This window comes from Pseudophryne corroboree, chromosome 10, assembly GCF_028390025.1.
Source record: "Pseudophryne corroboree isolate aPseCor3 chromosome 10, aPseCor3.hap2, whole genome shotgun sequence".
NCBI lineage: Eukaryota > Metazoa > Chordata > Amphibia > Anura > Myobatrachidae > Pseudophryne > Pseudophryne corroboree.
In genome coordinates, this window is record NC_086453.1 from 47376904 (window position 1) to 47402047 (window position 25144).

Consider the following 25144-nt stretch of genomic DNA (forward strand, 5'->3'; position numbering starts at 1 on the left):
TCTGTTAATGGACAACCCTAGTAGGGAAGTATAGGAGAACTCATGGGAAAAAAAAACAATGGGGGTAATTCCAAGTTGATCGCAGCAGGATTTTTGATAGCAATTGGGCAAAACCATGTGCATTGCAGGGGAGGCAGATATAACATGTGCAGAAAGAGTTAGATTTGGGTGGGTTATTTTATTTCTGTGCAGGGTAAATACTGGCTGCTTTATTTTTACACTGCAAATTAGATTGCAGATTGAACACACCCCACCCAAATCTAACTCTCTCTGCACATGTTATATCTGCCTCCCCTGCAGTGCACATGGTTTTGCCCAATTGCTATCAAAAATCCTGCTGCGATCAACTTGGAATTACCCCCAATATGGCCACTGAAAGGAAGTGGCCAAGCCAGCAACCAAGATGGCCACTGAAACCTCTATCCCAGAACAAAGATGGCCACACATAGTAGATAAATAGAAGCCATGAGGTTGTGACAGCTTATATACTACTGTTTTTAGTGCCTGGGGCACAGGGGTTAAGCAACCTACAGAAGAAACCTGATAAGGGAGGAGGCTCTTGAAACCGGTGAGTACATAATTACTAATCATACAGTAGGTGAAGGCAAAGTATATGCAACAAAAACGTGATTATAGTATATAGACCTACAAGTGCAAGTTTATTTTTAGTGTGCAGAATAATACTTGCAATCTTTTACACACCAGCCTATACAACTGCAGAAATAAAAATATAAAAGTATAAATACAAACAAAAATTGTGTGCCCATTATATCTTGTGGGGAAGTAGGTGGTATACACGTACCCAAACATAAGCAGAGAAAAGCATGAAGGCTACATCCACATAGATATTTTTTAAGGTAATTTGGAGGTCTCTGGAGTTCTAGGAACATTCCAAATGGATTTAACAAACATAAAACAGGTGGGGGGGGGGGGGGGGGTATATTTGTAGCTGGGGCTTTATTGGGTGTGTTTAATAAAGATACTGGTGTGGTCTGGCGTTACCAGAAGACTGCTTTGGTTTGTTTACTGCTGGTCATATTAGTCATATTAATGGACCATTGACAAAAGGGCTTACTTACAAAACATAATCCTGTAGTAACGCACAGAAGCCAATCTGTAGCTATTTGACATCTAGTTTGACAGTGAAGGTAAATGGTGACTGGTTACTATTGGTTACTGCACATTTTCACTTAGTAAATGGCCCCCTGTTTTTTTCCTGGCTATGCATGCATAACTCTATTTTACTCATGGATACAGGGTGGGAAGCTAATGGCTGGTGCTAATTATCACTGATTAATAAATGGGATAATGGCTTTATAGGAAGGAAGAATGATGCAGGTCAGACACTTGGAGATGGCTTACAGATTAAAAACCACTAATGCTAGTAAGTATACTGTATCACAGGCTAATTCTGGGAAGTTTATTACTGATTGCTGTGGTGTACTCAGGGACTTTGAACCTGGCTTTGCTATGAGAGGTTCCCTGCGGGAAGAAATCGGATCTATACATTTAAATGTGGGATCATCTGTGCCATTTCCCTGCATTGACTATAAAGCACAATGGGGCAGATGTATTAACCTGGAGAAGGCATAAGAAAGTGATAAACCAGTGATATGTGCAAGGTGATAAACACACCAGCCAATCAGCTCCCACATGTAAATTAACAGTTAGGAGCTGATTGGCTGGTGCGTTATCACCTTGCACATATCACTGGTTTATCACTTCCTTATGCCTTCTCCACGTTAATACATCTGCCCCAATGATCCATATGGCTACATGCATGTGTAGATACGTTTTCTCGTGGCCACTTATATGGAACCACATGTAAAACAATACATAAGCAAGCCCTAAAAAAAAAAAAAAGCATCCGTGTCCTTTATCAACAAGAAGATCCTACTTACTGCTTTTGGGTTCTATTACATTTGAATGTATATAATCTATGACACACCTCTCAGATGTAGCCGTACATGTCCAAATAACACCGCGCTCATAGATGTTGCTTTTAGTATGCAATGGTTCTAAAACTGCTGATCGTGAATAGGCTACACACTTGGATCAATGTATAAAAAATTTTATATATATATATACACACACATACACACATACACACATACACACACACAGTTTTGCAGGCATAAGTGTGAATGGATCCCATTTATTATTTTTATTTCTTTTTTTTTTCTTTAACTGTAAGGGGCATGTTTTATCTGTATTCGCTGTGTAGCCTGGGTAATTTATAATTTCTTATCATGGCAGTGAGAAACTATTTATCAGGACAATGTATCAAAGAACACGGGCAGGGCTCTGATCCCTTACTGTATATGACCACTTTTACTTCCGGGTCAGATCCCGCCAATCATACTACACGTGCATGTATATCAGTCCACTCATGTGCAAGTGACACATAAGAGGAGTTTGTTACCCCATAATCTACACTGGCTAATGCCCCTACAGATGGAGTTAGCCATCTGTGCTAAATTCCAATATCTGCTGCGGTCACCCCTTCATACGTTTGGGGGGATACTTAATGTTTGGTGGGAGTCACCCGAAAAACAGTGTGCCTGGATTTTACCTGGGTAGTCCCCTGTCTTTCCATATAAATTCTTTAAATCTTATTGTTGACTTTATTAATAGTTTATGCCTCTTGATATACCTACTGTAAGTGGAATATACTTTATTTTAGACCCAAAAATGAATTATTGTGGCACTAACCAACATTAGTCTAACGGCCAGGTGTGGGGTTTTTTTTTCCCTCCATTTCAAAGAAATGGCAGCTACTTACTAGAAAGGCAAAACCTGTAAATCCTGGCCTGCTGGTAGGGGAGAGTCTGCAGACACCCAAAACACTTGGCACTGTAAAACGGGTTTGAATAAGTTGAAAGGGTGGTTTAAAGGTGCTGGGAATTACACAGTAATGTCATTATCTTTAGCAGATGGGTGCTGATGACCAGAGAAAGATGCAGGTTCCAGTGTTTCAGGCTCCGCCAGCTGCTGTTCCCATGCAGGTTCCAGTAGCTGTGCCTATGCAGGATCCAGTAGCTGTGCCTACGCAGGTACCAGTGAAGTCTCCCGCTGTTCCTGGTAAGTTCTAGTATTACTGCAATTAATAGAAACCCCCTACCCAACACAGGTGACACTGGAAACATCTATTACTTACCTCTCTAATTAGCCTACAGTATGTACCTCACTGATCAGCTAGCTGCTTGCCATCGACGGCCATAGACACCCAGACTGAAAGATCTGAACTTGGATTTGGTAATGAAATGTTTGTTTCGGTCTTCAAATGTCTTTTAACATGTAAACATAGAATTTGATGGCAGTAACACACACCATTTTATCTTCCTACTTTTGCCCAGTAGGGGGCACTGTTTTGTTAATCTTAAATGTCTCTTCAGTGGAGAGAAATGTATAGCATGTGTTGTATTTGTGTTACTAAATGCTCTAAAGCACATGTTCTCAAACTCTGTCCTCAGGACCCCACACAGTGCATGTTTTGCAGGTAACCCAGCAGGTGCACAGGTGTATTAATTACTCACAGACACATTTTAAAAGGTCTGCAGGTGAAGCTAATTAATTCACTTGTGATTCTGTGAGGAGACCTGCAAAACATGCACTGTGTGGGGTAATGAGGACCGAGTTTTCAGACCTATGCACTAAAGCACAGGTTCTCAAACTCTGTCCTCAGGACCCCACACGGTGCATGTTTTGCAGGTCTCCTCACAGAATCACAAGTGAAATTATTAGCTTCACCTGTGGGCCTTTTAAAATGTCAGTGAGTAATTAATACACCTGTACACCTACTGGGTTACCTGCAAAACATGCACTGTGTGGGGCTACTGAGGACCGAGTTTGAGAACCCCTGCACTAAAGGAAAGTCTGTTCATATATAAAAAAAAGTTTATTGTAGCTCCTTGACTCATGGCATGGTTGGTGGTATAGGTTCATCACACTGACACTTTCTCTGGAGTAATAGCAGTCCAGCTAGTGAAGTTCCCTTCCTCTCCAGCATTGGCTGGCTTAGGGGAAGATGTATCAAGACTTGGAAGGAGAGAGAATGTACCAACTAATCAGCTTCTGTTTTTTTGCTGGCCGTGCCTGACAATTGACATAAGCTGATTTGGCCCATACACACAGTGAGATTTGGGCTATGCCCATTTCTTACTATGCGACAGGGGCTAGGTCAGCACATAGTCAGTATCGCAAGCGCACTCATGTGCTTGTGATACTGACCAGTGGTCGAAGTGGGGCAGTATGGTATACCGCCACTTCTTCCACTGACCCGGAAATGAGCCCATGAAAGTGCAGCAGCAGGCGAGGGAAGTGGCCATCCCTCTGCACATGGTGCTCCCCGTCCCTGCGCGGCGGCAGGCGGCTGTGTAGAGCACTGTAGTAGCTCACAGCCGCCGCTGCTCACCAGCCGGCCGCCGCCGCCAGCAGCCCACCGCTCACTGCTGCCAGCAACAAATGAGGTAATGTTTCCCTGCTGTCGTCGCTCTCCCTGCTCATTCAAAGGGGCACCAGTACTAGATAGGTATAAGGGGTTCTACTACATGGGACACGCCCCCCATTTTTTGGGCGACCACAGCCCCCCATTTTTTGGGCGACCACGACCCCCCTTTTTTGGGGCGCATAAATACATCCTTGACTTTTGCATACCCCCACTTCAAAATTTCCACTTCGACCACTGATGCTGACTATGTGCAATTTTGGCTAAGTGTCAATTTTGACTATCTCTTCTATAGAGAGAGTCAAAATTTACTTGCCTGCACAGTCTATCTATTCTTGCGATGCCAACCGAGCAGGACCGTGCATCGAATCAGGATCGCAGTCACTTTCACCTTGCGATCTGCACTAACTTTTCTTAAGACTTTGACTATATAGTCAAAATCGTAAGAAAAAAAATCTGTGTACACACGGTGAGATCCTTGCTATGCCCGATTTTCACTTGCGATTTCCCTTGAACTCCCCGGATCCCAGATAGCACAGATTTTGACTAACTTTTCTTGAGATATGGACTATGTGTGCTTGAGATTTTGGCTTGTGTGTGTGGCTTGTGTGTGTGAGATTTTGGCTTGTGTGTGTGTGAGATTTTGGCTTGTGTGTGTGTGTGAGATTTTGGCTTGTGTGTGTGTGTGAGATTTTGGCTTGTGTGTGTGTGTGAGATTTTGGCTTGTGTGTGTGTGTGTGAGATTTTGGCTTGTGTGTGTGTGTGTGAGATTTTGGCTTGTGTGTGTGTGTGTGAGATTTTGGCTTGTGTGTGTGTGTGTGAGATTTTGGCTTGTGTGTGTGTGTGTGAGATTTTGGCTTGTGTGTGTGTGTGTGTGAGATTTTGGCTTGTGTGTGTGTGTGTGAGATTTTGGCTTGTGTGAGATTTTGGCTTGTGCGAGATGAACTAGATAGTACACCGATCTAGCGGGGATTGACTTGCCTGCACAGTCTATCTTTTCTTGCGATGCCGACCTGGCGGGACTGCGCATCGGGATCGAATTGGGATTGCATGGTGACTTTCACCTTGCGATCTGCACTAACTTTTCTTGCGATTTTGACTATATAGTCAAAATCGTAAGAAAAAAAATCTGTGTACACACCATAAGGGTGTGTACACACGGTGAGATCCTTGCTATGCCCGATTTTCACTTGCGATTTCCCTTGAACTCCCCGGATCCCAGATAGCACAGATTTTGACTAACTTTTCTTGAGATATGGACTATGTGTGCTTGAGATTTTGGCTTGTGTGAGATTTTGGCTTGTGTGTGTGAGATTTTGGCTTGTGTGTGTGAGATCCTGGGATGTGATAAATATTCCCCAATTCGCTTATTGAATACATCGCAAGTATATATCAATTATCACATGCGCGTACACAGGGGTGTAGTGAGGGTGGCTCCAGTGGTGCGCAAGCTCCGGGCGCCGAAAAAGTTAGAGGGCGTAATGCTGCCCGCCACTCCCCCTCCCGCCGACCACTGTACTTTCAGAGAAGCAGAGGGAGTGCACACAGACTCAGACTCTGAGACTAGGTAGGGAACAGGGCAGGCAATAGGAAACGCTGACAGCCGGCACATGCCGGAGCCCCTCCTGCCCGCTATATGTCTCAGTGTCTGCTTGTAGCTGTGCAGCAGGGTTACTTCTGTCCTGCAGCACCACTCTCTGCCCCCGCTGCTGCAGCACCTCTTTCCTGGAAGCGGCAGACATGTCTCTATTTCAGATGCTGCAGCACCTCTCTTCGGCCCCTGCTGCTGCAGCACCTCTCTTCGGCAGCTGGGGGTGTAATCAGATCTGTGGGGGGTCACATTTGGGGTTTTATTTTCATTAAGTAATTGGGTTGTGAGGTCAGGTCAGTTGGGACATATACAGTATAGTGTCTTTATTTGAATTAAACAAGTAAATATAGCTATTTCCATAGCGGCTCTACCATGGTGTAATGTGTAGAAGGGGCTCTACTGTGTGGCAGTACATGTATAAGGGGCTCTACTGTGTGGCAGTACATGTATAAGGGGCTCTACTGTGTGGCAGTACATGTATAAGGGGCTCTACTGTGTGGCATAACGTGTATAAGGGGTACTACTGTGTGGTGTAATGTGAATAACGGTCCCTACTGTGCGGTGTAATGTGAATTGGTACTATTCTGTGGCCATGCACATTCCCAATGAAGCCATTATTTATAACCAGTTATTTATAGAGCGCACATATATTCAGCTTTACAGAGAATATTTTGGCATTCACATCACTCCCTGCCTCATGGGAGCTTACAATCTTTTTTTTTTTTTTTTTAATATTGAATTTTTATTGGGTTATCATACAGATTACATATACAAAATATTTAGATTGTTAATCAAGATCTGGTTGTGGGTAAGGGAACATATATTAAACAAAACAAATACATACAAGGGGGAGGAAAACACATATCAGGAATATCTTTATATAACAGTAAAGTCATAATACCTTAGAAAAAGAGAAAAAAGACAAGAAGTGATCATCACTTAGTTACTTAATCCCTGGTATGAACCGGGGAACAAAGCACGGAAAGGTCTGGTATAACTACTAGAGCATTAGGATTACCTAACTGGTCTAAACTCTCCCTGTATCGGGACCATTTGATCCATTTCTTACCTATAGAGGTATTCTCAGGTGAGTACCTGCCCTCGGCAGTTTCAAAGATAAAGTGTTGATGGACTTTATTTTCTATCATGGAGATACTGGGGATGAGCGCTGTTTTCCATTTAGAGGCAATGGCGGCTTTGGAAGCTATAAGGATGTGGCCTAGAAGATATCTATCACCTCCAGACATCTCCTTCTTATTATAATGGAAGAGTGCCAAAAGGGGGTCGGGCAAAAGGACCTCTCCCAATATGTGGGAAATTAGTAAGAACACCTCTCTCCAGAGCGCCCTAATTACCGGACATAACCAGAATATATGTAGAATATCTCCTACCATCCCGCAGTTTCTCCAACAGCTAGCAGAAATCTCAGGCCAGATTTTATGCATACGGTCTGGAGTTAGATATACCCTATGAATCAATTTATAGTACATTTCGCAATGGTTTACACATTTCGAGATTCTAAAGCAGGAATTAAAGATACCCTTCCAAATATCTTCGGTAAAGACTGCAGGGAGGTCTCTCTCCCATTTAGTCTGTGCGGGGAAGACCCCATGCTGAGACTTACAATCTTACAATCTTTATTCCTTACCACACACGTACACACACAACAGGGTTAATATTTAGGTGGGACCCAATTAACCTACTAGTATATTCTTGTTTTATGGGAGGAAACTGGAGCAACCGGAGAAAACCCACACAAGCATGGGGAGAATATACAAACTCCACACAGTTAGGGCCATGGTGGGAATCCACTCAGTGCTGTCAGGCAGTAATGCTAACCATTTCATCATCCCTACTGCCATGCCCCTATATTATTGTTGCAAGCCTTTGGTACACACTGACTATTTTAAACATAGGGGGCACACAAAGGAAAATTTTGCCCTGAGCTCCACGAGGTCTTGCCCCGGCCTCCTCACCAATTTAGGATTTTTAAATATTGTTTTGTTTCTTTTCAAATGTAACATGCCACCACATGCTGGCTAGACCCCAATTCAGTACAGAGGAGGGGGATGTCAAAACATACCCTTGCTCCGGCACCATGGCGCTTAGCTACACCTCTGCATGTAGAGAGCTTTCGAGAAAGCTCTGTCCCTGCAAATCCTTTCCGCACTGTGTTTTTGGAAAAATACAGTGAAAAGTATCTGCGCATGAGCTGCCACCCTGCTTCTGTCTGACTTCCCCAACTCTCTGGTACTGCAGCCCGGCTCCCCATGCTCCCACTGAGCCTGCTCTGGACCCCTTCTGCTGCCCAGCTTCGGTGACACCCCCAGCCACTGCCCCCCACCACTGCTGCTGCTGCTTCCTTTTCATCCTCTGCCCTGGCCCACATTCTACTGCCTGGCTTACATTCTTCACTGCCGCTGCTGCCATCCTGCCACTGCTGCCAGCCTGCCGCTGCTGAGTGGTGGTTTCCTCTCTGACTGGCAGATCAGCGGGAAAGTGCTGCCAGTCGGAGGTGGTCAGATTGCCAATCCCAGTGCAAATAAGATTTTAGTTTGTTTACAGTGATCAGCTTGTGGATTAACTACATCACAATGCTGATCACAGGGGCCTCCTCCCCCCCCACGGGAAATTGGGGGGAACCCTGCTTAACGCCTACTCAAGGTAGCATTGTTAATACAGGGCTTCCTCAGTAATCACATGCAGATCAAATTGCTTGTAGTTGTCAACTGCAAATTGTATACTGGGAGACTTCTCAGGCAATGAACTCTGCAACACAGGATATACTTGAACTAGTGAACTGCAGGAGCAGGACATGCTAAACTTCAGGAGTGATGGCAGAGGTAAGTCATAACACCAGGTGCTGATACCACAATAGTCTCCTGCTTCTGTGTAAATGCTCCTCAGCTCAGTTGATAGCAGAACGCAGGGCTGTAACTAGGTGTGTGCGGAGGGGGCACTGCACATAGCGCTGCAGACTAGGGGGCGCTGTTGTCAGCACTTGCCGATTATCTGTTCTAATTAATTTCACTTGCAGCTTTCCGAAGCCCAACATCTTCTGACAGCTCCTGTCTCCTACCCTGACCTCTTCTGTCACTAATATCTATACAACATTTATAAACTCAACTTGATTATTTTTGTTATTCAGTCACACTGTCCTTTATTACATTTCAAGATGCTGACATACCCGGGATTCGAACCCATTGCCTCTGGCAGTGCAGTCAGACAATCTATTAATTGAGCTATCTGCCCTTGCATAGAAAGGTAGATAATTCTAAGCTAGAGAATTCTATTTGAAGCTTACCTTGTACTTTTTGGAAAAAAAATCAGCGTTGCAGCTGAGCAGATATATGTAGTGTGTAGCTGCAAGAGATTAGATGTGTGATTGCACACTACATAGATCTGCTCAATTGCAATGCTTTTTTTTTTTTTTTTTACAAAGTACCAGTAGCTTCATATAGTGTTCATAGTTTTTATGCAGGATAAAATAGCTCAATGAGTAGGATTATAGGTTCAAATCCTGGGTATGGTGTATGTTTATACAATGCTCTCTCTGGCATAGAGCACCTAAAAGTCTAGTTAAAGCTCTGACAGAACACATTAGGGTTAGGTAGTAAAAAAAAAAGTGAAAAATCACAATGCGCAGCACTACTAGGCTGCCTGGAAAGAGTCACCCTTGTGGGGCAATCCTCAAAACCCCAAGTTCACAAGTTTCAGTCTGAAAAGAAGAGATTGCTTTCTTCCAATGAATACTGATGTTCTCAATCCAACCAAAGTTCAGTTTCCCAAATGCGTATCCGAGTTCTCCAATATTTCTTATATTGGCCATTAGCATCCAATGTGGTCAGTTAAATGCTCCCGTACATGCAGAGAGAAGCAGACGGGGCTCGCATAGCATAGTATGTTTAATTTTGAGACACAAAACACACTTCCATAAAATACAGAAAAAATACTTAAAAGATGGATAAAACTGCAGGGTGACGAAGAAAACAATGGGGTAATTACCAGATGTTGCAGAACTGATTTTAAGCAGTTCTGTCTGAGCAGGAGATGTGATAACCAAGTGGCTGCCCAGGTCTACTACCTGGTGCTCTGCTCCAGCCGTCAATCACCTCCCTGGGTTCTCCGTCACTCCTGTAAATCCAACGTGTTTCTATCCCTAAACTGGGATCTTTTTCAAGGCAAAGGGTTAGGGCCTGGAGACCGGGGGGGGAGGGGGCGGGGTTTATCCCTAGCTGCCATCCCCAGAGGGTAGTTGGGTGGGGGGGTGTAAAAATACTTACCCCCTCTTCTATGTCGGGATGACTGTCAGCTTCTCCACTACTGGGATAGCATACCCAACCCGTACTGTACACGTTTTTTTCTTGTTTTTTTCTTCATAAAGTAGATGGTCACAAGCGATTACACTCTGGTCTTCCTAGCTCTCACCTTCACACTTAAGGCCCATATAGACGGGCCGATGCAGGAGAGATGTGTGCGCTCAGCACATCTCTCCCGCCGCTCAGCACAGCGCGATCTGTGCTGAGTGTGCGGGGAGAGACGGGGCGGCCGCTCACTTCACCCAGCGGGTGAAGTGAGCGACTTGCTAGATTGGCCTGCATGCAGGCCAATCTAGCACCAATGATAGCGATGTGCTGGGCTGCGCATCGCTATCGCTGTTAGGGCTACACACGGAGCGATCTTGCTGAAAATCTAAGCAATCTAGTCAGATTGCTTAGATTATCGCTCCGTGTGTACCCCCCTTTACCGGCCTCTGTAGGTTTTGGAAAAAGACGCCCTGTTGGCGTTGAAACGCGTTAAGGATACAGGTGTACCCTTTCACCATTTGAAGTCTGGCTCAGCCTGAGCCACCACAGGAGACCAGTCCTTAACGGCCGCTGTGTCTGACAGCTCTCTACCGCCCAGCTGACGTTTAGGTGCCGGGGCTCCGGTGCCTTCTGATTCCGTCGGCGGCATATTCCAGTGAGGCTGATTTGGAGCCCGGCAAGGAGGCGCAGCCCCAACATCGCTAGTCAGAGCGTGGCTGGTTTCCACACACAGCCAGCGCAATACATCCGTGGCTCCAACAATTCCCCTTCTACATCAGGTGAAGTGCAGGGAGGCTCAATCGAAGCTGCCCGTGGGAGGTCAGCCCAGCCGTTCCAGGTGAGAGCTTACGGACATCGTGTCGCAGAGGTAACATCTAGCGGTCCGGGTCCGACAGCCTGTACACGGCTGCATTCCATCCTAACCCGACGGCTATTGCAGACACTGTTCTCCCTCCTCCGTGTAGGGGCAAACGGCCGGCTGTAATAACATCACTCCGGGCTCTCCCTGCTAATACCATCACAGCAGCATGGTTTTGTTGGACACAGTCCATTTGTCTACCCCTTCATCTATTTGAGCGTTAAAATCCTATTGCAAGGGCATTTTCCATTATAGGAACATTGGAACTGATACACGTCCGTATGGAATAAGGACTGTTCGGGACTTCTACACAATAAGTGAGTTACCATCGGCACATAGACCCATTTGTTGATCATAAGAGCATAATAATTATTATTGTTGTTGTATTCATTACAATATTCTTGGGGTCATATGTTTTAATTGTCAAATGAGGTCTGCATTATTATAATTTATTTGGGCACAGTGATTCTGTACCGTGTAGATTTATGATAATTGATTTATATTAATTGTACTCCCGGGAGAATTGCTGTTAATTTTTTAAAATAAATGTTTTTCATTTTTGATTGTTAAGCGCAACTTGGTTTTTGTTCTATTGAGTGTTTTTCTGAGGGATTGGCATTCCCTTTCCAAGTCGCTGCTGACAATCATATACACCACCACTCACCGAGCGCACAGCTTAATTGTTCTTTCTGTAGGTTTCTTTGTTCTCAATCGGCACTGGTCTCACCCAGGGCCGGCTCCAGGCACGTTCTAGGCGCCGACTTCTAAGGGTGGCCGGTATACATCCACCTATGATATATGCAAAGGAGGGGGAATGCACCTGAATGATTTCTGTCTTGTGTAAGGTTCTCCAACCCTTCGAACTTGCCACACGTGAAGTCAGTTCAGACACTGCCAGCTTGAGTCAGGCCATTCCTCTCATCGGGCTTTTGCAGAAGCAGCTGGAGAAATTGAAGGAGGAGCCAAGACGGAGCGATTCCACTAAGTATGTGTGACTTGTGGATGGAGCCCTTCATTCGCTTTGCCAGGATTCAAGGGTGGTCAATCTGTTGAAATCAGAGCACTACATTTTGGCCACCGAGCTCGATCCTAGGTTTAAAGCCTACGTTGTACCGCTTTCTGGCAGACACAAATCTGCAGAGGTTCAAAGACCTGCTGGTGAGAAAATGGTCAACTCAAGCGGAACGTGACCAGTCAACAGCTCCTCCACTTTCTCCGGCAACTGGGGCTGCAAAGAAAAGGATAAGAATTCCGAGCCCACCCGCTGGCGGTGATGCAGGGCAGTCAGGAGCGAGTGCTGACATCTGGTCTGGACTGAAGGATCTGCCAACAATTACTGACATGTCGTCTACTGTCACTGCATATGATTCTGTCACCACTGAAAGAATGGTGGAGGATTATATGAGTGACCACATCCAAGTAGGCACGTCAGACAGTCCGTACGTATACTGGCAGGAAAAAGAGGCAATTTGGATGCCCTTGCACAAACTGGCTTTATTTTCTCTATCTCTAATCTCTGCACATATATATTTTACAAATAAAAGCATAATACTAAAAAAAAAAAAATATACAACCAGTTTACTTTTTTTCTCTTCAGCTGGCAGGCTGCTTGTGAAACAGGAGAGCAAGAGCTTGCTCATCCACGCACCCTCCGCTGGCTCTGTACTCTTGTTCCCTGCAGCTTGCGCACCCAGCCAATGACTGGGCCACAGGCTGCACCTTTACACAACATTGGACAGCTGAGCCGTCTGTCAGCTGTCCTGTACTTCTGTGCGGTGCCGCTGCTGTTAGGTTGCCAGGGCAACCATTAGGGAGACGCCAGAGAGCAGGGCCGCAGATCGGAGGTCCGATCTGTGTGCGGGTGGCAGGGGGCCCTTTAAAAAAAAAAAGGGCCCAGGGTACTTAATCTGGCTCTGCCTGCCCACTCTGACAAAAGTACCAAAACATGGTTCAATGACTGTGGGATTACTGTGCTGGACTGTGCAGCAAACTCTCCTCGCCTGAACCCCATCGAGAATCTAAGGGGCATTGCCAAGAGAAAGATGAGACATGAGACGGAACAATGCAGAAGAGCTGAAGGCCGCTATTGAAGCATCCGGGTCTTCCATAACACCTCAGCAGTGCCACAGGCTGATAGAATCCATGCCACGCCGCATTGAGGCAGTAATTCACGCAAAAGGGGCCCAAACCAAGCACTGAGTACATATGCATGATTATACTTTTCAGAGGGCAAACGTGTCTATTTAAAATCCCTTTTTTTATTGATATGTAATATCCTAATTTTCTGAGATTTTGGAATATCTCACTTTGCATGAAATGAGTCTATATAATAGTTTCACCTTTTAAGTTGAAATACTGAAATAAATTAACTTTTGCACAATATTCTAATTTTCTGAGTTTCACCTGTATGTGTATCTGGCACTGCACTACTGGGGTCATTTATGTGTATCTGGCACTGCACTACTGGGGTCATTATGTGTATCTGGCACTGTGGGGGCATATTATGTATTTCTGGCACCTCCCTGCAGGGGGCATATATGTATCTGGCACGGCCCTGCTGGGGGCATGTGTGTATCTGGCACTGCACGACTGGGGTCATTATGTGTATCTGGCACTGTGGGGGCATATTATGTATTTCTGGCACGGCCCTGCTGGGGGCATATGTGTATCTGGCACGGCCCTGCTGGGGGCATTATTTATATCTGACACTATACTGGAGACGTGTAAGGAACACTACTGTGGGTGTTGTGTAAGGCTGCTAATTGTGTGTGTGTGTGTGTGTGTGTGTGTGTGTAGAAGGGGTGTGAAAATAGTTATTTACAGTTTGATAATATAAAGTTGAGGCCACGCCCACTTTTCCAGGAGCACACGTGCGTTTAGTGTGCGCATGGGGAGTGCACTTTGACATTTTCTCGCTCGGGAGGAGTAGGCCTGGAGCCGGCCCTGGTTTCACCATCTCAGTCTCTGACAGCTACCCCACATGGGCAGAGCAGTCTTAACAGCATTTTAGGCCCTGGCCAAAGCAATGTTCTGTGACCCCTACACAACCATTCATGGAATCCAATAAAAAATAAGTCATAACATTCCCCACCTGCAGTCCCGTGACTTCTCTCCACATGCTTCCATACAGTCAATGGATGTCGGCGCTCTGAGGCAGGTAGAGAATGCTGCCTCACTGCTGATTGTGTGATCACCACCCACTTCTGCTCAAAGGACCATAGAATTGTGGGTCCCTGGGCAGCTGCCCAGTGTGCCTACATGTTAAGATGGTCCTGTCAGGGCCGGTTCTTGGGCGCTGTGCGCCCCGGGCGACAATAGGGGGCATGGCTACGTACAGGGGGCGTGGTTATTTACGCCCCCTGTACAGACTGAAATGATGTACGGTGCGCGATTACGTCATCGCGCACCGCACAGTAAAGGACCTCTCCACGAAGGGAAACTAGACGCGTACGCGTCTAGTTTCTCTTCACAGCGGCAGCGGGGGGGCACAGCAGCAGCGGATCTTGCCCTGGTGCGGCGCCCTGCGCCCTCCAGAAGGCGGCGCCCCGGGCAAAAGTCCTGCTTGCCCGTGGCAAGATCCGCTACTGGGTCCTGTACATGGGGAGGTCTGGTTCACTAAACTCTGTAGGGGACATTTATCAAACTTTAAGAGAAAGTGGAGGTGTTTCCCCTAGCAACCAAACAGGTTCTAGCTATCAAATGTTTGCCAACCCCTAAAAATCTCGAACTTTTTTCAGCTGAAAAATCAATGTTTAAGCAGTCCTGTGTGACTGAGCACCAATTTAGTTCTGTGTTTTCATACCATGAGCCGCAATGAATGAACATTAGTGAAAATGATCTTCTCCAGTGGGTCATCGTGGGATGCTGTATAAAGGATAATATGTGACATTGTAGAGAAGTTTTTTTGTTTGGAATGTTAGATTGCGATGCGATTTCCCGCCATGTAATGCAGATCATATTTATTTCTATGCAGTGGTTACTCAGCCAATATGCCAGCCACAAGTTGTGGTGAATGTACAGGGGAGTACTAACACAATGGGGATGCCAATGTCATTTGGTCCCATTACGTGGCGCACCGGACTCTTTCAGTGTTTTGAGGACATCCCAATTTGTAAGTAAGCGCTGCAGAACCCAAACTTTTGTATATTGGAATTTTGTCTATTCTGTACAGACTTTAATATATATACACACACATAAATACAGAGAACCCAGCACTCACCAAAGTAAGCTCGCTTATCCTCAACACTTCAATAAATAAATGATGGGGGTTTAGTGAATTGGCCAATGCACAGAAGCCTGCAAACCGATTGCCAGGGTACCCCACCTTCATGCAGGTCCTATACTATCAGAGTCTTAAAACCTGACTACTGAACTACTGTTTCACCCATCATCTACCTGCTAGATTTAATGTGCACCTGCCACACACTTTATGGCTTTTAAAGGTACACTAGTCACCTTACATTGGCTAGATAGATTGCTAAGGAACAGCTGAGACAGGTTCAGGATAATAGGCCACACAGGGGTGCATGAGAAAGCTAGTGGCCATGGTAAATAAGAGTTAACCATAGATTAACCCTGGCATATACACAAATAGAAAACCACAGTACTCACCACCCCAGAAGCAGGGTACACAACTGCACTTACCACTCATAGGGTGGGGTGCATGTAGCCCATGACCACATCACTCGACTACATACAAACAGAAAACCCAACACTCACCAAAGTAAGCTCACTTATCCTCAACACTTCAATAAATGAATGATGGGGGTTTAGTGAATTGGCCAATGGTACCCTATTTTCATGCAGGTCCTACACTATCTGGTATCCGGACTCCAGGTCGACAACAAAAAGGTCGACACCTTATTTCGCGCCAATTGGTCAACACACCTTAGGTCGACATGGACAAAAGGTCGACAGGAACAAGGTCGACAGGAACAAGGTCGACAGGAACAAGGTCGACAGGAGTTTTTGTTTTTTGAACCTTTTCATACTTAACGATCCACGTGGACTACGATTTGAATGGTAATCTGTGCCGAGCGGAGCGAAGGCACCATGTCCGAAGCATGGCGAGCGAAGCGGTGCACTAATTGGGGTTCCCGGTCACTCTACGAAGAAAACGCCAAAAAAACACTCATGTCGACCTTTGTCCCTGTCGACCTTTGTCCCTGTCGACCTTTGTCCCTGTCGACCTAAGGTGTGTCGACCTTTTTGTTGTCGACCCTCAGTCCCAGACCCCACTATCTATCCTATCTCCTTTTTTTTTTTTTTTTTTTACATTTTCGCTATTTCTAGTTCATCACCAGCTTAATCTGTTAAAATGCTCTTGTACAGTTCCTAGTAGAACCCTCATGTATAATACAGCTGAATACAGTATGTGAGGATATAGCCAAGTAATATAGCAAGGTATATACAACAGTTTGTTTTCATTTAGAACACAGGTTCTCAAACTCGGTCCTCAGGACCCCACACAGTGCATGTTTTGCAGGTCTCCTCACAGAATCGCAAGTGAAATAATTAGCTCCACCTGCGGACCTTTTAAAATGTGTCAGTGAGTAATTAATACACCTGTGCACCTGCTGGGTTACCTTCAAAACATGCACTGTGTGGGGTCCTGAGGACCGAGTTTGAGAACCTCTGATTTAGAACATAGCACTTTAATAGCCACCTCTATTAAAGTGCTATGGCTCGGTTCCCTCTGTAATCTGCATACATGTGCCACTAGTATCTGGTAAACTCAAAGAGGAGATAACTTAAAGATAAGGGCCAGATTCAAATGTGCACTCCTGGCCGCGATCGTGCCCGCAGGCGGTATTCTGTTACTGCCAATAGGCACGACACGATCATTTCAGCTCGCAACCCCCGGAAGTAGTGCGTTATAAAGAGACCCGTTTGGGTGCCCAGATGGGTCTTTTTACGATCACACGCCTAAACTTGACTGTACTGGGTGCAATAGGGGCAAAAACGGGCCATTTGAATATCGCCCATCACTTTAGATGGGAGAGAGGTGGTGCGATTACATTTGAATCCAGCGCTAAGACTCTACTGGAATTAATGGCATCATACAGAGGTTCTTATGGGTTTCTAATCAAATCAGAAAATGTTACTGGTGGGGCTCTATAAGAAACCTTTAATAAATAATATTTTAAACCTACCAGTAAATCTTTCTCCTAGTCTGTAGAGGATGCTGGGGACTCCGTAAGGACCATGGGGTATAGACGGGCTCCGCAGGAGACATGGGCACTATAAAGAACTTTAGAATGGGTGTGCACTGGCTCTTCCATCTATGCCCCTCCTCCAGACCTCAGTTAGAGAAACTGTGCCCAGAGGAGACGGACAGTACGAGGAAAGGATTTTGTTAATCTAAGGGCAAGATTCAAACCAGCCCACACCATCCACACCGTATAACATGGAATATACTAACCTGTTAACAGTATGAAACAAAACAGCATCAGTCCGAGACTGATCAAAACTGTAACATAACCCTTAGGTAAGCAATAACTATATACAAGTCTTACAGAAATATGTCCGCACTGGGACGGGCGCCCAGCATACTCTACGGACTAGGAGAAAAAGATTTACCGGTAGGTTTAAAATCTTATTTTCTCTTACATCCTAGAGGATGCTGGGGACTCCGTAAGGACCATGGGGATTATACCAAAGCTCCAGACCGGGCGGGAGAGTACAGATGACTCTGCAGCACCGATTGAGCGAACATCAGGTCCTCATCAGCCAAGGTATCAAACTTGTAGAATTTTGCAAAAAAGTGTTTGAACCCGACCAAGTCGCCGCTCGGCAAAGCTGTAATGCCGAGACGCCTCGGGCAGCCGCCTAAGAAGAGCCCACCTTCCTAGTGGAGTGGGCCTTTACCGAATTTGGTAATGGCAATCCAGCCGTAGAATGAGCCTGCTGAATCGTGTTACATATCCAGCGAGCAATAGTCTACTTAGAAGCAGGAGCGCCAACCGTGTTGGCTGCATACAGGATAAACAGAGCCTCTGTTTTCCTAACCCGAGCCGTCCTGGCTACATAAATTTTTAAGGCCCTGACTACATCCAGGGACTTGGAATCCTCCAAGTCACTCGTAGCCACCGGTATCACAATAGGTTGGTTCATATGAAACGAAGAAACCACCTTAGGCAAAAATTGAGGACTAGTCCTCACCTCCGCTCTATCCACATGAAAAATCAGATAGGGGCTTTTGTGAGACAAAGCTGCCAATTCAGACACCCGCCTTGCAGACGCCAAGGCCAACAACATGACCACCTTCCAAGAAACTTTAATTCCACTGTTTGAAGGGGCTCAAACCAGTGAGATTTCAGGAACTGTAAAATCACGTTAAGGTCCCATGGTGCCACAGGAGGCACAAAAGGAGGCTGCATGTGCAGCACTCCCTTTTCAAAAGTCTGGACTTCTGGGAGAGAAGCCAATTCCTTCTGAAAGAAAATCGATAAGGCCGAAATCTGTACTTTAATGGAGCCCAATTTAAGGCCAATATCCACTCCTGTCTGCAGAAAGTGGAGAAAACGGCCAAGATGGAAATCTTCCGTAGGAGCATTCTTAGCCTCACACCAAGATACATACTTTCTCCAGATACAGTGATAATGTTTCGCCGTCACCTCCTTCCTAGCCTTTATCAGAGTACGGATGACTTCTTCTGGAATGCCTTTCCCAGCTAGGATTCGGTGTTCAACCGCCATACCGTCAAACGTAACCGCGGTAAGTCGTGGAACACGCAGGGCCCCTGTTGCAACAGGTCCTCTCTGAGAGGAAGAGGACACGGATCTTCTGTGAGCATTTCCTGAAGATCTGAATACCAGGCCCTTCGAGGTCAATCTGGAACGAGTATTGTCCGCACTCTTTTTCGTCTTATGATTCTCAATATCTTTGAGATGAGTGGCAGAGGAGGGAACACATAGACCGACTGAAACACCCACGGTGTCAGCAGGGCGTCCACTGCTGCTGCCTGAGGATCCCTTGACCTGGCACAATACCTCCGAAGCTTCTTGTTGAGGTGTGACGCCATCATGTCTATTTGAGGAAGTCCCCAATGATCTGTTATTTCTGCAAAAACTCCTTGATGAAGTCCCCACTCTCCTGGATGGAGATCGTGTCTGCTGAGGAAGTCTGCTTCCCAGTTGTCCACACCCGGAATGAATACAGCTGACAGAGCGCTTACGTGATTTTCCGCCCCTGCGAAGAATCCTGGTGGCTTCCACCATTGCCACTCTGCTCCTTGTCCCGCCTTGGCGGTTTACATGAGCCACAGCTGTGACGTTGTCTGATTGAATCAGAACCGGTAGGTCGCGAAGGAGATTCTCCGCTTGACGAAGGCCGTTGTATATGGCCCTCAATTCCAGTACATTGATGTGTAGACAAGCCTCCTGGCTTGACCATATCCCCTGAAAGTTTCTTCCTTGTGTGACTGCTCCCCATCCTCGGAGGCTCGCGTCCGTGGTCACCAGAACCCAGTCTTGAATGCCGAACCTGCGACCCTCTACAAGGTGAGCACTCTGCAGCCACCACAGGGGGGAGACACCCTGGCCCTGGGGGACAGGCTTATTGTTTGACGAAGTTGAAGATGGGACCCGGACCACTTGTCCAGAAGGTCCCACTGAAACGTCCACGCATGAAACCTGCCGAAGGGGATGGGATGGCATTGATGGACTGACACACTTTTCGGTTTTAACAGGTCTCTGACCATGTTCTGGAGTACCTGGGCTTTTTCCACTGGGAGAAAACCCCTCTTTAGTTCCGTGTCCAGAATCATGCCCAAGAAAGACAGCCGAGTCGTTGGAACAAACTGCGACTTTGGAAGATTTAGAATCCAGCCATGCTGCTGCAGCACACTCGGGGAGAGTGACACGCTTTTCAGCAACTGATCTCTCGATCTCGCTTTTATCAGGAGATCGTCCAAGTACGGGATAATTGTGACTCCCTGCCTGCGCAGGAGCACCATCATTTCTGCCATTACCTTGGTGAAAACCCTCGGGGCCGTGGAAAACCAAAACGGCAACGTCTGAAACTGGTAATGACAGTCCTGTACAGCGAATCTCAGGTACGCCTGATGAGGGGGATATATGGGGACATGAAGGTATGCATCCTTTATGTCTAGAGACACCACAAAATCCCCCCCTTCCAAGCTGGAGATAACCGCCCTGAGCGATTCCATCTTGAATTTGACCTTTTTTTTTTTTTTTTTTTTTAAGTACAGGTTTAGGGATTTTAAATTTAGAATGGGTCTGACCGAACCATCCTGTTTCGGGACCACAAATGGGGTTGAGTAGTACCCCTTCCCCTGTTGAACTAGGGGAACCTCGACAACCACTTGTTGTTGACACAGTTTTTGAATCGCAGCTAACACTATCTCCCTGTCTGGGAAAGAAGCTGGTAAAGCCGATTTTGAAAAACCGGCGAGGAGGCACGTCTTCGAATTCCAGCTTGTAGCCTTGGGATACAATTTCCATTGCCCAAGGATCCACGTCTGACTGAACCCAGACGTGGCTGAAGTGCCGAAGACGTGCCCCCACCGGGGCGGACTCCCTCAGTGGAGTCCCAGCGTCATGCTGTGGATTTAGCAGAAGCCAGGGGGGGGACTTCTGCTCCTGGGAACTAGCCGTGGCAGGCAGTTTTTTCCTTCTACCCTTACCTCTGGCGAGGAAGGAAGAACCCCGACCTCTTCTGGACTTAAGCGATCGAAAGGACTGCATCTGATATTGCAGCGTTTTCTTCTTTTGCTGTGGGGAAACAGAAGGTAAAAAGGTAGATTTACCCGCGGTAGCTGTGGAAACCAGGTCTGCGAGACCTTCCCCCAAATAAATCCTCACCTTTGTAAGGTAAAACTTCCATATGTTTCTTTAAGTCTGCATCACCCGACCATTGGCGGGTCCACAGGGCTCGCCTAGCAGAAATCGCCAATGGCGTTGGCTCTCGAACCTAGCAGACCAACGTCTCTGAGCGTCTCTCATATACAAGACTGCGTCTTTTATGTGACCTAAGGTCAATAAAATGGTATCCCTATCTAGGGTATCAAAGTCAGCTGACAAGGTATCAGTCCAAGCTGCTACAGCGCTACAAACCCAAGCCGACGCTATTGCCGGTCTGAGCAAGGTCCCTGTATGTGTATTAATTGATTTTAAGGTAGTTTCCTGTCTGCGATCAGCAGGATCTTTGAGGGCTGCTGTGTCTGGAGATGGTAGCGCCACTTTTTTGGACAGGCGCGTCAACGCCTTGTCCACCCTGGGTGAGGATTCCCACCGCAACCTGTCCTTCGCAGGGAAAGGATACGCCATAAGAATTCTTTTGGGAATCTGCAGCTTCTTGTCTGGAGTTTCCCAAGCCTTTTCAAATAACTCGTTCAGCTCATGAGATGGGGGGGAACAGTTACCTCAGGTTTCTTTTCTTTAAACATGTGTACCCTCTTGTCAGGGGTCATCCGTGATATGCAAAACATATTTTATTGCAATAATCATAAAATGAATACTCTTGGCCACCCTTGGGTGTAACCTTGCATCCTCGTAGTCAACACTGGAGTCAGAATCCGTGTCGGTATCAGTGTCTGTTATTTGGGACAGGGGACATTTTTGAGACCCTGAAGGGCCCTGTGACACTGTCAAAGCCATTGATTGACTACCTGTATTATCCCTGGACTCTGCTTTGTCTAATCTCTTATGTAACAAAGACACATTTGCATTAAAAACATTCAGCATATCCATCCAATCATGTGTCGGCGTTGCCGACGGAGACACCACAATCATCTGCTCCACCTCCTCCTTAGAAGAGCCTTCCGCTTCAGACATGCCGACACAAGTGTACCGACACCCCCACACACTCGGGGATATATCTATATGGAGACAGTTCCCCAATAAGGCCCTTTGGAGAGACAGAGTATGCCAGCACACACCCAGCGCCAACTGACACTGGAAACCAAATTCCCAGACAAACAGCGCTTTTATACAATTATATAATATACACTCACTGCGCCAATAAAAAGTGCCCCCCCCCCCCCTCTTTTTTGCCCTCTGTGACCGTGTTCAGCAGGGGAGAGTCCGGGGAGCCATCTTCTCTGCATGTGCTGTGGAGAAAATCGCGCTGGTTAGTGCTGGTGGATCAAGCCCCGCCCCCTCAGTGTCGGGCTTCGGTCCCGCTCAAACAATCAAAAAATTGGCGGGGGTAAATAATATACTGCCTCCGCAGTATATGTACATCTGCCAGTGTCCCTCGAGGCTATTAATTGCTGCCCAGGGCGTCCCCCCTGCGCCCTTACAGTGCCCGCTGGTGTGTGTGTGTGTGTGTGTGTGTGAGCAATGGCGCGCAGCGTTACTGCTACACGTTACCTCACTGAAGTCTTCTGCCGCCTTTGAAGTCTTCTTTCTTTTGCTACTCACCCGCCTTCTATCTTCCGGCTCTGTGAGGAGGACGGCGGCGCGGCTCCGGGACGAACGGCGAGGGTGAGACCTGCGTTCCGACCCTCTGGAGCTAATGGTGTTCAGTAGCCTAAGAAGCAGAGCCTATCAGTTAAGTAGGTCTGCTTCTCTCCCCTCAGTCCCACGATGCAGGGAGCCTGTTGCCAGCAGTGCTCCCTGAAAATAAAAAACCTAACAAAATTATTTTTACAGAGAAACTCAGGAGAGCTCTCCTGCAATGCACCCAGTCTCCTCTGGGCACAGGATCTAACTGAGGTTTGGAGGAGGGGCAATAGAGGGAGGAGCCAGTGCACACCCATTTTAAAGTTCTTTATAGTGCCCATGTCTCCTGTGGAGCCCGTCTATACCCCATGGTCCTTACGGAGTCCCCAGCATCCTCTAGGACGTAAGAGAAAAATAGCTTGTATTTTTTAAGTTCTAAATTTTCCATTTTGCAGAGAAACCATGCTGTGCTGACTGTTTGTGTTCTTTCTGTAGAAACTTTTCTACCTCTATCTCCCTGCTCCAGGTTTGCTGGGCTGCTTCTGCCCCATATTTTTACCCTGCTACTTGTCTTCACTGTTTGGTGAAGTGTGCTTCTTTGGCATGTTACCCGGTGCTATGTTTGCGCTACGTACGGGTGTGCGAGAACGTTACAGGATCCCGGTGAGTCGCCTTACACAAGTAACACATGCCTACTCTGTGGGAATGTCTGAGACTGCCACATTTCAAGGAGCCTTCCTGGACTTCCAGGATAGTATACCTCCTGCCTATGTCTTGCCTCTCCTGTGAAGTGGGTGGGGTGCTGAAGATGTGATTTGCTTATACAGACCACGCCTCCACTACGAATTTTGTTAGGATGAATTGCACTGCGTCATTCACCCCTCTGGCACTTGTCCCTTGAACCAAAAGAGTAGGCAACGATGATTTAGGTTTGATCACAAGTATTTAGAGGGATGGGAAAACATAAGGAATTTAATGTAGGGGTGCTTTGGTGAAAAGAGTAGAGGGAAGGATAAAATGACGTCCAAAATAGGATTATAGGTAGAAGCTGGATTTGTTGCCATTGGCAACTTCTTCACTGGTCCACTTCTCCACTCTTTTTACTGCTTGATGCATTAACCCCTGTACTAAACAACATTGCCAGCATATCATATTGGCAAATTTATTGTTAGCGGCCCCACAAACCGGTTGCCCTGTGGGCCCAACAAACCTTAATCCAGAGCCGAGTAGTTCCTTGAGAATGTACGATTAGGGAAGGGATGGCAAAATCTTGCTTGTGTTGTGGTTTCACTATTTATACATTGGCCAAAAAGACACAATTAGATCTCAGATCCTGAAGATTACAATTCTATCAATCATTCAGCTAGATTAAAATAAATTTGAGCTCCACCTATCACAACCAGGCACTGTGAGGGATACCTTTTCTTTGCTCACCCAGTGGGCGTCATTTGTCAGTGGGTGGCAGGAGGGGTAACTATTTGAGTGTACTCCGCACTGTGGGCCTGATTTCAGGTTTGTAAGCAAAGCAAAAAATCAAGCAACTGGGCAAAACCATGTTGCACTGCAGGTAGGGCAAATGTAACATGTGCAGAGTTAAATTTGGGTTATTTTGTTTCTGTACAGGGTAAATACTGGCTGCTTTATTTTTATACTGCAATTTAGATTTCAGTTTGAACACCCCCCCCCCCAAATTTAACGCTCTCTGCACATGTTACATCTGCCCAATCTGCGGTGCCAGTGCTGCATGGTTTTGCCCAGTTGCTTGCTTTTTTGCTTTACTTACAAACATGAATCAGGCCCTATGCCCCTAGTGCCTAAAAAATTTGACTTTTTAGGTAATAGAATTGAACTAGCTTTGGGTAAAACCTGCATTGAACAGTGTAGTCAGACTAGAACATAATTAGGTTAGAGAAAAGCAGTTTGGAGGAGGGCTTCTCGCTGTCCCAGTAGCTACAGGTGTATTGCAAATTAAAATGTGTATCTAACCCAAGAGAGAATAAGGTTGGGAAATTGCCCATGGCAACCAATCAACTTCTGTCATTTCATAGACTGAGCTACAGTAAATAAATTATAGCTGATTGGGCAATGACTCTGCCTTCTCTTGAATGTTTGGCACATCTCCCCCCTTTAGTGAGGTGTGTAACTGGCCTTGGTACAATACTTAGAGCTGCAAGCACACTCGCTAATAATTCCCGGGATAGACACACTTATGATACGTCTATTAATAGTTGCTGTTCCCAGTGCCAGCCTACATTAAATCCTGTTACATTTGCTGCTTTCCAAAGAGACCTGACTATATGATACCTGGAAGAATACACATCTCATCTCTGTCCATGCAGGGTGACCTTCTGAATGATTACTGTGCTGTTTGCTGCTGTTCGGCATGTTCCCTCTGTCAGCTAGCACGGGAACTAAAAGGACGTGATCGGCAGCGCCACGTAACTACACAACAACTGCCACATCAACTCTTCAACTTCTGACGCCAACTCGAAGGCTGGTGACACCACTATTGATATTTATAATTTAATACTATTA

At 46.2% G+C, this 25144-nt stretch overlaps 1 protein-coding gene across 4 annotated transcripts; it reads left to right on the forward strand.

Moving 5' to 3' along the window:
• Positions 1-425: 425 nt before the first annotated feature.
• CNFN (cornifelin) lies at positions 426-25144 on the forward strand. 4 transcript variants are annotated; one of them, XM_063944000.1, is made up of 6 exons: positions 426-568; positions 1321-1384; positions 2931-3081; positions 15178-15315; positions 23136-23272; positions 24949-25144. In XM_063944000.1, exons 2-6 carry the CDS (start codon positions 1379-1381, stop codon positions 25087-25089), a joined length of 573 nt encoding a protein of 190 aa, XP_063800070.1. In that variant the 5' UTR covers positions 426-568; positions 1321-1378; the 3' UTR covers positions 25090-25144. The 4 variants fall into 4 exon arrangements, with proteins under 4 accessions (XP_063800070.1, XP_063800071.1, XP_063800073.1 ...); XM_063944001.1 differs by having other exon boundaries at positions 2934-3081; XM_063944003.1 differs by lacking the exon at positions 1321-1384 and having other exon boundaries at positions 428-568.